At 42.9% G+C, this 16,886-nt stretch overlaps 1 protein-coding gene across 1 annotated transcript; it reads left to right on the top strand.

Annotated features, from left to right (window-relative positions):
- The first annotated feature begins 4,774 nt into the window (after nt 1-4,774).
- On the top strand, nt 4,775-14,909 carry LOC139832377 (uncharacterized). The gene is made up of 2 exons (XM_071822118.1): nt 4,775-5,415; nt 14,693-14,909. The coding sequence occupies exons 1-2, from the start codon at nt 4,775-4,777 to the stop codon at nt 14,907-14,909; spliced, it is 858 nt and encodes a 285-aa protein (XP_071678219.1).
- Nucleotides 14,910-16,886: the final 1,977 nt, after the last annotated feature.

The following is a 16,886-nucleotide window of genomic DNA, read 5'->3' as shown; positions in this document are numbered from 1 at the left end:
CTTCGGCATCTTGTTAATAGGTTAGTGCCAGAAAATGCGTATAAATGATATAAAGTGTGTATAAAACATGTTAGTATTGTCATAAAACTAGCATGGAACATAAGAAATTATAGATACGTTTGAGACGTATCAACCGGCCACATCATAAATAATGAGTATTGAAATCATGAGGAGCTAAAGGCATTGATACGTCTCAAACGTATCTATAATTTCTTATGTTCCATGCTAGTTTTATGACAATACTCACATGTTTTATACACACTTTATGTCATTATTATGCATTTTCCGGCACTAACCTATTGACAAGATGCTGAAGCGCCAGTTCCTGTTTTGTGTTGTTTTTTGTTTCAAAAATCCTACAAAGGAAATATTCTCGGAATTGGACGAAACGAATGCCCAGGGTCTTATTTTTCCACGGAGCTTCCAGAAGACCGAAGAGGATACGAAGTGGGGCCACGAGGCGGCCAAACCACAGGGCGGCGCGGCCAAGGAGGGGCCCGCGCCGGTCCTGTGGTGTGGGCCCTCGTCAGCCCTCCGACTCTGCCCTTCCGCCTACTTATACTCTCCGCCCTATTACCGAGAGCCACGATACGGAAAAAGTTCCAGAGACGCCGCCGCCAATCCCATCTCGGGGGATTCAGGAGATCACCTCCGGCACCCTGCCGGAGAGGGGAATCATCACCCAGAGGACTCTACATTAGCATGATCGCCTCTGGACTGATGTGTGAGTAGTTCATCCTTGGCTATGGGTCCATAGCAGTAGCTAGATGGTTGTCTTCTCCTAATTGTGCTATCATGTTAGATCTTGTGAGCTGCCTATCATGATCAAGATCATCTATTTCTAATGCTACATGTTGTGTTTGTTGGGTTCCGATGAATATGGAATACTATGTCAAGTTGATTATCAATCTATCATATATGTGTTGTTTATGATCTTGCATGCTCTCCGTTGCTAGTAGAGGCTCTGGCCAAGTTGATACTTGTGACTCCAAGAGGGAGTATTTATGCTCGATAGTGGGTTCATGCCTCCATTGAATCTGGGACAGTGACAGAAAGTTCTAAGGTTGTGGATGTGCTGTTGCCACTAGGGATAAAACATCAAATGCTTTGTGTAAGGATATTTGTGTTGATTACATTATGCACCATACTTAATGCAATTGTCTGTTGTTTGCAACTTAATACTGGAAGGGGTACGGATGCTAACCCGAAGGTGGACTTTTTAGGCATAGATGCATGCTGGATAGCGGTCTATGTACTTTGTCGTAATGCCCTAAGTAAATCTCATATTAGTCATCATGATATGTATGTGCATTGTTATGCCCTCTCTATTTGTCAATTGCCCAACTGTAATTTGTTCACTCAACATGTTATTTCTTATTGGAGAGACACCACTAGTGAACTGTGGATCCCGGTCCATTCTTTTACATCTGAATACAATCTACTGCAATCATTGTTCTCTGCTGCTCATTGCAAACAAACATCATTTTCCACACCATACATTTAATCCTTTGTTTACAGCAAGCCGGTGAGATTGACAACCTCACTGTTAAGTTGGGGCAAAGTATTTTGATTGTGTTGTGCAGGTTCCACGTTGGCGCCGGAATCCCTGGTGTTCCGCCGCACTACACTCCGTCACCAACGACCTTCACGTGGCCCTTGACTCCTACTGGTTCGATAACCTTGGTTTCTTACTGAGGGAAAACTTGCTGTTGTACGCATCACACCTTCCTCTTGGGTTCCCAACGGACGTGTGCTTCACGCGTTATCAAGCTCTTTTTCTGGCGCCGTTGCCGGGGAGATCAAGACACGCTGCAAGGGGAGTCTCCCACATCCAATCTCTTTACTTTGTTTTTGTCTTGCTTTACTTTATTTTATTTACTGCTTTGTTTGCTTTCCATATCAAAAACACAAAAAAGTAGTTACTTGCTTTATTTTATTTACTGTCTTGTTTGCTTTCTCTATATTAAAAACACACAAAAAATTAGTTACTTGCATTTACTTTATTTACCTTTTGTTTATTTCATCATGTTTCCTCCTAAGTTCACTCTGAAAGATATACCGGTAGGGCAAGGGTCTATCATTGGAAGAGATAATATAGAAGCATTTTTCACTCATGTTAGTATGGTTGAAGATTTTGAAGATAGACACTTGGTAGAACTTGCTCCTACTTATGAAATTGCTAATGCCTCTTTAGTACACATGTTGGAAGCTAGATTTGTTAATCTCAACCCTATAATGCAACATATGTTTCTTACACTCTGTGATATGGAAGAAGGAGAAAAGAAAGATTTTGTTTTAGAAACCCTTCTTAAAGAATTCGGTGATGTAGCTAGAGAAGCTAGAAAAGTCTTTATTAAACATAAGATGCTTGGTTTTTATACCAATTTTTCAAATACCCTTGAAAAGATGGAAAAAGATAGACTAAAGTACACTAATAAAGTCAATTGTGAGGGGGAGATTAAAGCACCATTACCTTGCAAGCTCTTAGGAATGCACGAGGCACTAGAAAAGAATTTTGATTGGATTATTCCTGAAAATTTATTTGAGGAGGATAGTAAGCCTAAAAGTAATGAAAGAGGAGCCTCTGAAACTTACATAGATAAGATACAATGCATTGTTGAGAAAACTCCAAACCCCTCTGTTGATGCTTCATCTTTTGATAATACTTGATTCACACTTTCTGCGCCTAGCTGAAAGGCGTTAAAGAAAAGCGCTTATGGGAGACAACCCATCATTTTACTTCTGCACTTTTATTTTATATTTGAGTCTTGGAAGTTGTTACTACTGTAGCAACCTCTCCTTATCTTTATTTTATTACATTGTTGTGCCAAGTAAAGCCTTTGATAGTAAGGTTGATACTAGATTTGGATTACTGCGCAGAAACAGATTTCTTGCTGTCACGAATTTGAGTAGCCCCCTCTGTAGGTAACTCATAAAAATCTGCCAATTTACATGAATGATCCTCAGATATGTATGCAACTTTCATTCAATTTGAGCTTTTTCATCTGAGCATGTTAAGTGCCCCTAAAAAATTCGTCTTTACGGACTGTTCTGTTTTGACAGATTCTGCCTTTTATTTCACATTGCCTGTTTTGCTATGTTCGATGGATTTCTTTGTTCCATTAACTTTCAGTAGCTTTGTGCAATGTCCAGAAGTGTTAAGAATGATTATGTCACCTCTGAATATGTAAATTTTTGATTATGCACTAACCCTCTAATGAGTTTGTTTTGAGTTTGGTGTGGAGGAAGTTTTCAAGGATCAAGAGAGGAGGATGATACAATATGATCAAGAAGAGCGAAAACTCTAAGCTTGGGGATGCCCCCGTGGTTCATCCCTGCATATTTCAAGAAGACTCAAGCATCTAAGCTTGGGGATGCCCAAGGCATCCCCTTCTTCATCGACAACTTATCAGGTCACCCCTAGTGAAACTATATTTTTATTCTGTCACATCTTATGTGCTTTACTTGGAGCGTCTGTATGTTTTTTATTTTTGTTTATGTTTGAATAAAATAACTCCGCCTATGTTGTCTCAACATAGCCGGTCCCAAGCCCGGGTAAAGGAGGAGGGTTGTGATAGGCGAGGCGAGCCAACGTAAAAAACCCAGCCACTCTTATGGAGATGAAACCCAAAGGAACCTCGTTGGGGCGTAACCCTCTTAGCGACGCGCCACATCGGAACCCGGGTGTGGTGTCAAATGGGCAAGGGCCGGGCCGTCACCTCCTTGGTGGCGCGCCGTATCTTGATCTGGATACGGTGATAAGTGAGCAAGGATCGGGTCGCCGCATCCTTAGTGCCGCGCTGCACCGACGCCCCGGTGTAGTGAAAAATGAGCAAGGGTCTCCGCATTTGACTCGACGAGTGCGGAGGGTAAGGAAGTTAGCCGAGCCTAGGAGGATACGCTTAGGTAGCTGGAACGTAGGGTCCCTGACGGGTAAGTTACGGGAGTTAGTTGATACAGCGGTGAGGAGGCGTGTTGATGTCCTATGTGTCCAAGAGACCAAATGGAAGGGACAGAAGGCGAAGGAGGTGGAGGATACCGGTTTCAAGTTGTGGTACACGGGGACAACTTCAAAGAAAAATGGAGTAGGCATCTTGGTCAATAAGAGCCTCAGGGATGGAGTTGTGGACGTCAAGAGGCAAGGGGACCGGATGATCCTTGTCAAGCTGGTTGTTGGGGACTTAGTCCTCAATGTTATCAGCGCGTATGCCCCACAAGTAGGCCACAATGAGAGCACCAAGAGGGAGTTCTGGGAAGGCCTGGAGGACTTGGTTAGGAGGGTACCTATTGGTGAGAAGCTCTTCATAGGAGGAGACCTCAATGGCCATGTGGGTACATCTAACACAGGTTTTGAAAGGGTGCATGGGGGCTTTGGCTATGGCATCAGGAACCAAGAAGGAGAAGATGTCCTGAGCTTCGCTCTAGCCTATGACATGGTCGTAGCTACACCCTCTTTAGGAAGAGAGAAACCCATCTAGTGACGTTCAGTAGTGGTCTACACTCTAGCCAGATTGATTTTGTCCTCTCTAGAAGAGAAGACAGACGCGCCTGCATTGATTGTAAGGTGATACCTGGAGAGAGTGTTGTCCCTCAACATAAGTTGGTGGTTGCTGACTTTCGCTTTAGGATCCGTGTCCAGCGGGGTAAGCGCGCCAAAGTCGCTAGAACAAAGTGGTGGAAGCTCAAGGGTGAGGCATCCCAGGCTTTCAGGGAGAGGGTTATTAAGGAGGGCCCTTGGGAGGAAGGAGGCGATGCAAACATGATGTGGACGAGTATGGCGACCTGTTTGTGGAAGGTCGCTGTAGAGGAGTTTGGGGTGACTAAGGGAAGTAGAAGGGAAGCGAAGGATACCTGGTGGTGGAACGATGAGGTCCAGAAGGTTATTAGGGAGAAAAAGGACTGTTTCAGATACCTATATCTGGACAGGAGTGCAGCTAACATGGATAAGTACAAGGTGGCGAAGAAGGCTGCAAAGCGGGCGGTGAGTGAAGCAAGGGGTCGGGCGTATGAGGACCTCTACCAACGTTTAAACACGAAGGAAGGCGAAAGGGACATCTATAAGATGGCCAAGTTTAGGGAGAGGAAGACGAGGGATGTCAACGAAGTCAAATGGATCAAGGACGGAGATGATCAGCTTCTTGTGAAGGATGAGGCGATCAAGCGTAGATGGCGGGAGTACTTTGACAACCTTTACAATGGAGAGGCTGAGAGCTCTACCATTGAGCTAGACGACTCCTTTGATGATACCAGCATGTGCTTTGTGCGACGTATCCAGGAGTCTGAGGTTAAGGAGGCGTTAAGGAGGATGAAAGGCGGCAAGGCGATGGGTCCTGATGGTATCCCCATCGAGGCGTGGAGAGGCCTTGGAGACATAGCGATAGTATGGATAACTAAGCTTTTCAACCTCATTTTTCGGTCAAACAAGATGCCCGAAGAATGGAGGCGGAGTATTTTAGTACCAATCTTCAAGAACAAGGGGGATGTTCAAAGTTGTACTAATTATCGTGGAATCAAGCTGATGATCCATACTATGAAGCTATGGGAGAGAGTCATTGAGCACCGCTTAAGAAGGTTGACAAGCGTGACCAAAAACCAATTTGGTTTCATGCCTGGGAGGTCTACCATGGAAGCCATCTTCTTGGTACGACAGCTGATGGAGAGATATAGGGAGCAAAAGAAGGACCTTCATATGGTGTTCATTGATTTGGAGAAGGCCTATGATAAGATACCTCGGAATGTCATGTGGTGGGCCTTGGAGAAACACAAAGTCCCAATAAAGTACATTACCCTCATCAAGGATATGTATGATAATGTTGTGACAAGTGTTCGAACAAGCGATGGCGACACTGATGACTTTCCAATTAGAATAGGGCTACACCAAGGGTCAGCTTTGAGCCCTTATCTTTTTGATTTGGTGATGGATGAGGTCACAAGGGATATACAAGGAGACATCCCATGGTGTATGCTCTTTGCGGATGATGTGGTGCTAGCCGATGATAGCCGAACGGGGGTTAATAGAAAGTTAGAGTTGTGGAGGCGAACTCTCGAATCGAAAGGTTTTAGGCTTAGTAGAACTAAAACTGAATACATGAGGTGCAGTTTCAGTTCTACTAGGCACGGGGAGGGAGAGGTTAGCCTTGATGGGCAGGTGGTACCGGAGAGAGACACTTTTCGATATTTGGGGTCCATGTTGCAGAAGGATGGCGATATCGATGAAGATGTGGGCCACCGAATCAAGGCTGGTTGTATGAAGTGGCGCCAAGCTTCTGGCGTACTCTGTGACAAGAGAGTGCCACAAAAGCTAAAAGGCAGGTTTTATAGGACAGCTATCCGACCTGCGATGTTGTATGGCGCTGAGTGTTGGCCAACGAAGAGATGACATATCCAACAGTTAAGTGTAGCAGAGATGCACATGTTGAGGTGGATATGTGGCCACACAAGAAAGGATCGGGTACGAAGCGACGATATACGGGAGAGAGTTGGGGTAGCACCGATTGAAGAGAAGCTGGTCCAACATCGTCTCAGATGGTTTGGACATATCCAACGGAGGCCTCCGGAAGCGCCAGTGCATAGCGGACGGATAAAGCGTGATGAGAATGTTAAGAGGGGTCATGGTAGACCAAACTTGACATGGGAGGAGTCCATTAAGAGAGACCTGAAGGTTTGGAATATCGACGAAGATCCATGGATAGGGGTGCGTGGAAGTTAGCTATCCACGTTCCGGAACCATGACTTGGCTTCGAGATCTTATGGGTTTCAACTCTAGCCTACCCCAACTTGTTTGGGACTAAAAGGCTTGGTTGTTGTTGTTGTTGTTATGTTTGAATAAAATTGGATCCTAGCATTCTTTGTTTGGGAGAAAGACACGCTCCGTTGTTTCATATGAACACTGGTGTTCTTAGCTTTACTTTTAATGTTCATGGCGAAGGTTGGAAACTGCTTCGTTCATTGTTATATGGTTGGAAACAGAAAATGCTTCATGTGGTAATTGGTATAATGTCTTGAATAATTTGATACTTGGCAATTGTTTTGAGCTCTCAATAGATCATGTTTAAGCTCTTGCATCATGTACTCTGCACCCATTAATGAAGAACTACCATAGAGCTTGTTGAAATTTGGTTTGCATGATTGGTCTCTCTAAAGTCTAGATATTTTCTGGTGAGGTGTTTGAACAACAAGAAAGACAGTGTAGACTCTTATAATGCTTGCAATATGTTCTTATGTAAGTTTTGCTGTACCGGTTCATACTTGTGTTTGCTTCAAACAACCTTGCTAGCCAAAGCCTTGTACTAAGAGGGAATTCTTCTCGTGCATCCAAAACCTTGAGCCAAAAACTATGCCATTTGTGTCCACCATACCTACCTACTATGTGGTATTTCTCTGCCATTCCAAAGTAAATTACTTGAGTGCTACCTTTAAAACTTCATTCCTTGTCTTTGCAATACATAGCTCATGGGAAAATAGCCTTAAAAACTATTGTGGTAAAGAATATGTAGCTTATGTATCTTATTTCTTATAAGTTGCTTGTTGAGCGGTAACCATGTTTCTGGGGACACCATCAACTATTACACCTTTGTTGAATATCATGTGAGTTGCTATGCATGTTCGTCTTGTCTGAAGTATGGGTGATTTATCATGATCAAATGGTTTGATTATGCATATTGTTAGAGAAGAACATTGGGCCGCTAACTAAAGCCATGAATCATTGTGAAAGTTTCAGTTTGGACATTAGTCCTCAATATCTTATGAGAATATTATCTGTTGTTGAATGCTTATGCATTAAAGAGGAGTCCATTATCTGTTTTCTATGTTGTCCAGGTATGGATGTCCTAAGTTGAGCTGTATCAAAAACGAGAAATCAAATGCGATCTATCTCCCTGGACCTTTGTACAGGCGACATAGAGGTACCCCTTTGTGACACTTGGTTGAAACATATGTTATGCAATGATAATCCATGTAAATCCAAGCTAATTAGGACAAGGTGCGAGCACTATTGGTATTCTATGCATGAGGCTTGCAACTTATAGGATGTCTTATGCATAACACATATGAATTATTACTACCGTTGACAAAATTGTTTCTATGTTTTCAAAATGAAAAGCTCTAGCACAAAAATAGTAATCCATGCTTCCCTCTGCGAAGGGCCTTTCTTTTACTTTATGTTGAGTCAGTTTACCTACTCCTTTCTATCTTAGAAGCAAACACTTGTGTCAACTGTGTGCATTGATTCCTAATACTTGCTTATTTGCATTCATCATATTACTTTGTGTTGACAATTATCCATGAGATATACATGTTGAAGTTGAAAGTAACTGCTGAAACTTATATCTTCCTTTGTGTTGCTTCAAAACTTTCTACTAAGAATTTATTAGTTTATGAGTTAACTCCTATGCAAGTCTTATTCATGCTTGTCTTGAAAGTACTATTCATGAAAAGTCTTTGCTATATGATTCAGTTGTTTAATCATTGTCTTTACCATTGCTTCGAATCACTTCATTCATCTCATATGCTTTACAATAGTATTGATCAAGATTATGATAGCATGTCACTTCAGAAATTATCCTTGTTATCGTTTACCTACTCGAGGGCGAGTAGGAACTAAGCTTGGGGATGCTTGATACGTCTCAAACGTATCTATAATTTCTTATGTTCCATGCTAGTTTTATGACAATACTCACATGTTTTATACACACTTTATGTCATTATTATGCATTTTCCGGCACTAACCTATTGACAAGATGCTGAAGCGCCAGTTCCTGTTTTGTGCTGTTTTTGGTTTCAGAAATCCTAGAAAGGAAATATTCTCGGAATTGGACAAAACGAACGCCCAGGGTCTTATTTTTCAACGGAGCTTCCAGAAGACCGAAGAGGATACAAAGTGGGGCCACGAGGCGGCCAAACCACAGGGCGGCGCGGCCAAGGAGGGGCCCGCACCGGCCTGTGGTGTGGGCCCCTCGTTAGCCCTCCGACTCTACCCTTCCGCCTACTTATACTCTCCGTCGCGAAAACCCTATTACCGAGAGCCACGATACGGAAAAAGTTCCAGAGACGCCGCCGCCACCAATCCCATCTCGGGAGATTCAGGAGATCACCTCCGGCACCCTGCCGGAGAGGGGAATCATCACCCGGAGGACTCTACATCACCATGATCGCCTCCAGACTGATGTGTGAGTAGTTCATCCTTGGACTATGGGTCCATAGCAGTAGCTAGATGGTTGTCTTCTCCTAATTGTGCTATCATGTTAGATCTTGTGAGCTGCCTATCATGATCAAGATCATCTATTTGTAATGCTACATGTTGTGTTTGTTGGGATCCGATGAATATGGAATACCATGTCAAGTTGATTATCAATCTATCATATATGTGTTGTTTATGATCTTGCATGCTCTCCGTTGCTAGTAGAGGCTCTGGCCAAGTTGATACTTGTGACTCCAAGAGGGAGTATTTATGCTCGATAGTGGGTTCATGCCTCCATTGAATCTGGGACAGTGACAGAAAGTTCTATGGTTGTGGATTTGCTGTTGCCACTAGGGATAAAACATCAATGCTTTGTCTAAGGATATTTGTGTTGATTACATTACGCACCATACTTAATGCAATTGTTTGTTGTTTGCAACTTAATACTGGAAGGGGTGCAGATGATAACCCGAAGGTGGACTTTTTAGGCATAGATGCATGCTGGATAGCGGTCTATGTACTTTGTCGTAATGCCCTAAGTAAATCTCATATTATTCATCATGATATGTATGTCCATTGTTATGCCCTCTCTATTTGTCAATTGCCCAACTGTAATTTGTTCACCCAACATGCTATTTCTTATTGGAGAGACACCACTAGTGAACTGTGGACCCCGGTCCATTCTTTTACATCTGAATAAAGAATTAACATTAAAAGTCATAGGAATTTATAGTTTGTAATTGTTTAGTGCTTGAAAGTAAAGTGCAGGTCAAAGGTAGATCTTAGAGATGGCCCAATCCTCTAAATGGAAGAGGATAAACCAAAGGTTTATTCTTATAAAAATCAAGTATTTTCGAGCACAGCATCGGTTTACTTAGAACCTAGATTTCCGCATAAAGAATGTTAAATATGTTGTTAGTTTTATTTTTACTGGACAGAGCTTAAGCTAGGTGTGTCGTGTAAATGAGAAATTACAACTCTGATGATTGATGCCAAGGAAAAATACATGAGCAAGCAAGTAAGTTATTAATATATATAAAAATGTACAATCATCGCCTAAATTTATAGGTTCCATAATCAAGAACCCCTATTGCAAGCCCAACAATTGAGACATGGTTGATGCCAACTCTGGCCATCCCTCCTCTCTTTCTTACTTTGGGGGTGCATGCCTATGAGCCCATAAAGGTGAAATAACATACAGTTCATGATACATTACCATCATAAAATCACAATAAAGTATAAAACTTGACTAAATGTTCACTACATGAAAATCATGACTAAATCTTTTTGAAGAGAAACAGTGGGAAAACCCAGTGCAATTTTTAAATTATTAAATAGCAAAGTATTTACAAAGAAGAGAGAGGATCTCTTCCTAAAGAAAGAAAGAGAAAGCGGGCACAATTACACTAATACTAAGCTAAACTTGTGATTGCAACCATTCCTTGAAAGAATTTGCATGCTTCTTTTTCATAATGTAAGAGAGTAATTTGATCTCCTAGAGAAAAAGATCCTCTAGAACCTTAGTATGCAACACTTCTTCTACAGTCATGAGATGATTTCTTGTGTAGGTAATCAGGTGAGGGAACTCATGTTGCAGGCAGTTGTCATCCCAAATATCAGTCCAGAACATGCCAGATTTTCTATCTCCCAAATTGGCCATTGCTTTGTAGATATCAATTAGTTTAAAGTGTGCTCTCCACCAAAAAGATCCCTCAACAGTAGAACCAGGAAAAATTCCATTACTATAATAAGATGCGTTGACAAGTCTAACCCAAGGAATGTCATGATTATTAAAGAATTTGTGCAGATTTTTAGCAACAAAGCTCTATTTTGGGTTTCATGATTCAAAACCTCTAGACCACCTTGATTCTTTGGTCTGGAAATTTTCTTCCATGCAATGAGATCAGATCCCTTTACTTATACCTAATTATTTTTCTTTCTCTAGAGGCAATGTCTCATGTATTTGATCACTTGATCTTTAATTGTGATGGGGACATCAAAGCAACACATAAAGAATATTGGGAATGAGGAGAGAACAGATTTTACAAGATGTAGTTTTCTACCATAATTAAGGGAATCAGCAATGCCCCCCAGTCGTGTCTGAACTCTCTGAACCATGTGCAGGAAGTACTCCAAGGAAGGTTTAATGATACTAAGGGGAAGGCCCAAATAAGTAAAAGGAAAGCCTCCTTTTTTGCAATTCAAAGTGGCAGTGAAATGCACCAGTCTCTTATTTTCCATGTTTATTGGGATCAGAATGGATTGATGATAGTTAACTCTCAACCTAGTTGATTCAGCAAAGGTATGTAGCAAAGCCTTTAGTCACATTAGGTGAGCTGCCTCTGCTTTCATTACTACCAGAGTGTCATCACTATATTGAATCACTGGAAAGTCATGACAGGGGCAAGGATTGGTTTCAAAGTGAGCTCTTGAGACATTGCTTTATCTAGAATACACCGAAGCATATCAGTCGCCAAGACAAAAAGCAAAGGAGAGAGGATCTCCTTGCTTAACTCTTATTTTGCAATGGAATTTTTCCTAGAAACACCATTTAGCAAAGCAGCAGAAGTACCACTACTGAGGATTATGAATCGATTTGATCAACTTTTCACAAAAGCCTTTTGCTTTTAAAATTTCCAGGATGGAACTGTGCTCAATCTTGTCAAATGCCTTTTCAAAGTCCAGTTTTAATACCAAAATTTTCTCATTTGATTTGTGACATTGGTAAAGATATTCAAAATCCCACCCAAGATAATCTTGTATTGATATTTTTTGAGGAAACCATACTAGTTTTTGTGGACCAGTTTGAGAATGATTTTTTGCAGTCTATTGGCCAAAAGTTTTGTCACAATTTTGAGAACACTATTGAGGAGTGAGATTGGTCTAAAATCCACAGACAGTTAATGGGTGTCAATTTTTGGAGTCAAATTTATATATGAAGAGTTGATACTTTCAAGGCAGATGTTTCCATCATAAAAATCCTTTATTACCTTTTCTATATCTGCACCAATAATATTCCAACTACTTTTGATAAACTCATTATTAAAGCCATCTGGCCTAGAAGATTTCTCATTGGACAGTCCCTTAATCGCATCATCAATCTCAGTGTTAGAAAAAGGAATTTTCAATTCATCTCTCATGTTGTTGTACAAGTTGTTCTCATATATTTACTTTAGATTGAAGTGCATTTTTGGACTATCAGATTTTCCTATTCTTTCCTTAAAGGCATTCCAAATAATTTCACAGCTTTTCCATCATGATCTGCAATATCATTATGTGCTCCATCCTTCAGTAGAGAAATGTAGTTATTCTTGTAGCTGATAGTTGCTTTGGTATGCAAGAATTTTATGTTTGCATCACCAAGTTTTACCTAGTTGATTTTTCCTCTTTGTTTCCAATAAGCTTTTTGGTTCTGCAGGAGAGTAATGACATGGGATTTTAAAATATCTCTAAGGTTCCTTTCCTCAAGAGATAAAGTTCTGAATTCTTCCATAGTATCAAGAAGAGATATCACTGGGTTCATTTTGGTTATCAAATCCTTCATGCAGGGGAGATTCTTTGACCATAACTTTAAGGCTCTTCTCAAATTTTTGAATCTGGCATTAATCAATTTTGCACTGTCTGTAAATCCAACACGGATGTTCAAGGCTTTCTGAACAATTGAAAGAGCAAGATCTCTCCATAGTGTTTTCTGTGTTTGATAACAACACTCGAATGTATTTCACCGTGTGCATAGTTGCTTTGAAAGATTTGCATGTGCACGGTGCCCTCGCTGAAGACCTCAGGATCGGAAGACTTAAGAGTAGTTGATATGTTTTCTGGTTTTGTGTGTGTCGCGAGGCGACATGGTTGGAGAGGAAAAGAGAAGAAAGCAGTTCCAGCATTCCCGGTAGTACCGTTACCAAGAGCGATAGTACCGCTATCGCTGTTGGTACCGGTCACAGTATCGTTTTTGTCATCGAACGAAGGGAAAAGCTTGCAGTAGGCATGCCACTACCTTGACGGTACCTTGACCGGTAGTACCGCTCCAAGAGGTACTTCCGACAAGGTACCGGTTTGGTATTGGTCATGCCAAACGCGCAGAACTTCCGCACTGGTACTGCTATGGTACCGGGCAGGAGTCCGGGGCTCCCAGAGACCCTGTTGGTACCTTGACGGTACCTGCAGAGGTAGTACCGGTGAGCCCCACGTGTCAGCACTGAAAGATGATTCTGGACCCAGAGCGGTAGTACCAATCTTGTGGGAACTGGACATAACAGTTGGATTTGGAGGCCCCTATAAAAGGGGGCCTTCTTCCCCAGCTTGACCCAAGTCTTCTCTCTCTCCTCCATTGTTGCTGAGCTCAAAACCTTGACGATCTCCCACCCCATCCAACCAATCATGCCCAATCTTTGAGGATTGGTGGAGGAGACCCCAATCTATAGTTCCACTGAGAAAGATTTCACCAATAACACCTAGTCCTTAGTGGATCTTGATGTTAGGGTTCCTATTGTGGGATCTGTTGGAGATGAGCTACTATGGAGGCTAGCTTGGATTTGTGGTAGCCCCATAGGGTGTTGGGAGTTTCCGGTGTTGTGGAGCTCTCCCCAACCTTGTGAAGGAACCGCCGCCTCGACCGGCCTCGTTAGTGGAGAAGGGAAAGCTCCTTCGTGGGGTTTTCTCGAGGAAGAAGGTGAGGAATGTGTGGCCGTTGGACCTTTGTGGTCCACACCTCCTCAACGCAGACATACTCCATCTTGTGGGAGAAACTGCAGGAAACACATCATGTCTCCTCTCCGCTACCCCGGTTGCCCCGCTCCCTCCCTCTTTATCCATTTGTAGGTTCCTTTACTTGTTGCATTGCATAGGATCATACTAGGTTCACCGTAGTTGCTAAAGTTGCCACCTTTACTTCCGCATCACGCCTAAAACCTAAAAATACATAAAAATTGAGTATCGACCATTCACCCCCCTTCTAGTCGCGCCACCGATCCATTCAAGTGGCATCGGAGCAAGGTTTTCTTGCTCTGGCTTTACCGCCTAAGAAATTGCCGAAAAAGAGGTGCTTGTGGAGGTAACCCTTCCCGGTGAGCTACCACCACCTCCAACAAACACCGCTAGCACAACTGCTACGTTGGATGACCTCAAGAAATTGGATTCATCCATCTTAAGACAAACGAAAGCAATGTTGGTGGAGTTGGTTGCTCCAAAACCAAACCCCGCGATAGATCCTAAGGCAAGTGCCGAGGTCCCTGCACCAATAGCTAATTCAATTCCTCTTGTTGACTTTGTCCCCGAAAAGGCCAAAGTCCCTCAAGAGGAGAAGCTTGGGGAAATTGTCACTTCATCAAAAGGGAAGGATGATCCACCGGTTGAGCGACATTTAGGGGGTAATCATGCGGTGCCACCACCAAGTGATTATACCGTAAATGTTCCATTTCCTATGCCTCATATAGTGTCTCATGGTGCACCACCACTACTTGAATCCAATAGTTTTGAAAATTGGCAATTCTTAATGCGTTCTCATGTGCGCAGCGCTTCCACCGAGCTATGGCACATCATTGAGGAAGGTTACTCACCACGAGATCCAAGGAAGTTGTCAAGAAGGGATGTGGTGGATGACCAACTCCACTCCACTGCTATCCAGATAATCCACATGGCCGTCACACCCAAGGACCGCGCTCACATCCGATCTCTCAAGACCGCCGAAGAAGCATGGGACAAACTTGGCAAGCTCTTCCTTCGGAAATGAGAGCGTACAAAGCTCTCGTTTCGATGAAGTCAACAACATGGCCAACTACTTCATCATGACTGAAGGAGAATCTCCCGAAGAGATGTACCGTCGCCTCATCGCTCTTGTCGTGCAAATGCAAGATCTTGGAGCAACTTTTGTGGATGACAATTGCATCAAGAGAAAATTCTACAACGCTCTCCTCCCTTATGTGGAAGTCAAGTTGACGGACATCCGCCAAAATGCCTCCTTCCGTGCCATGACATCCGATGAGGTCCTTAGCGAAGTCATCTCTTTGGATATCTCAAAGAAGAATGCGGAGGATCTCATTGCACGTGCTCACAATGTCCGCAAGCCCAACCTCGCATTGAAGATCAAGGATCATGAAGCAAGTGAAAGTGATGAGGATCCCATTGAGTAGGGACCGGATGATCTCAATACCAACTACCACGAGTACATGGCGCTCGCCGCCAAGAAATTTTGGGATGGGAACAAGACAAGGAGCTCAAGACCAAGAGGAAGCTCAATATACTCTCCTCGTGACTCTCCAAGAAGCTTTTCCAAGAGACAAAGGGGAGGATTTTTTACAATTGCGGCGATAGGAATCACTTTGTCGCGGAATGTCCCTTTGAGAAGAGGGAAGACAATGGTGGGAGGCTCGTCCGAAGGACAAGTCCAAAACCTTCTCCAAGGGATTCTCCAAGTTCTCCTCCGAGCCCAGTGACAACAAGGTCTCCTTCATCAAGAAGCCTAAAGCATTCATCATCCGTGACGAGTATTCCTCCGATGAAGGTGGAGAACATGATGATAAGTGCTCGGAGAGGGAGGACGAGGGAGTGGCCGCCATCGCCATTTCCACTCCCTCCAACTCCCTCTTTGACTCACCACATGAGAACCTCGTCACCAACCACTCCCGTTGCCTTATGGCAAAGGTATCATCGGTGGTAGCATCCCCTTCAAAACCTACATCTTCATCTAATGCTTTAACTATTGGTGATGCCACTAGCCTTGCTATTAAGCATGAGGTTGTGGGTTTGGATGATTTTCTCACTAACATGCAAGGGGATACCAAGACACGTGTTGAGGCTTTTATTTCTCAACTTGGTGCGACTCAAGATCTTCTAGAGGATAAGGAGAGGCTTGAAAGGGAGGCGGCAAATGAGATTGCCTCTCTCGCTCAAGCTCATGAGGAGGAGCAAAACTTACGCATGTCTCTTGAAGCAAGTGTTATCAATCTTGAAGTCTCTAACAATGCCATTATCTCCCAACTCACCAAGGATTGAGATAATGCTCTCGCCTTGGTGGGTGTGCTCAAAAAGGAGAAGCTTTCTCTTGATGTTGACCACACCAAATTACTTGAGAAATTGGAAACCCTCACCAAGGACTACAAATCCTTGGAGAGTAATATTGCAATTCTCTCTAAGTCAAGTGGTTAACCTCAAGGGGAAAGCCACAAGGAGAAAGAAGTTTAAGTGCCTAACTCTTGTTGTGACGAGCTTGTAGATGAGGTTGTTGTCTTGAGGAGGCAAAATTCAACACTCTTGGAGGTTAAATCCCTCCAAGAAGAAGCCTTGGATGAGTACTATCGTTTGACCAAGGAGAAGGTGTCGTGTTGCAATCATGATGAAGAGATCGCATCTCTAGAGAAGCCCAAGGCCAAGCTTTTGGAGTTGAATGGGATGCAAAATGAGTCCTTGATGGAGTGCATCCGGTTGAGCAAGGAGAAGGTCACTTGTTGCGATCATGAAGAAGAGATTACCGTTTTGAAGAGGAACAAGGCCAAGCTCATGGAGGTCAATGTCATGCAATAAGAAGCCTTAAAGGAGTGTTTCCCCTTGAGCAAGGACCGAGTTTGTTGCAATCATGAAGATGATATCGTAACATTGGAGAGGCACAAGCGCTTTCTCTTGAAGATGAACTCTCTCCAAGAAGATGCATTGAAAGAGCATTTTCGTGTGAACAAGGAGAAGGAGGTCCAAGTGTTTGATATCACTCATC

Source organism: Lolium perenne, chromosome 1 (genome assembly GCF_019359855.2).
Source record: "Lolium perenne isolate Kyuss_39 chromosome 1, Kyuss_2.0, whole genome shotgun sequence".
In the NCBI taxonomy this organism is placed as follows: domain Eukaryota; kingdom Viridiplantae; phylum Streptophyta; class Magnoliopsida; order Poales; family Poaceae; genus Lolium; species Lolium perenne.
This window is presented reverse-complemented; position numbering and strand designations above follow the sequence as displayed.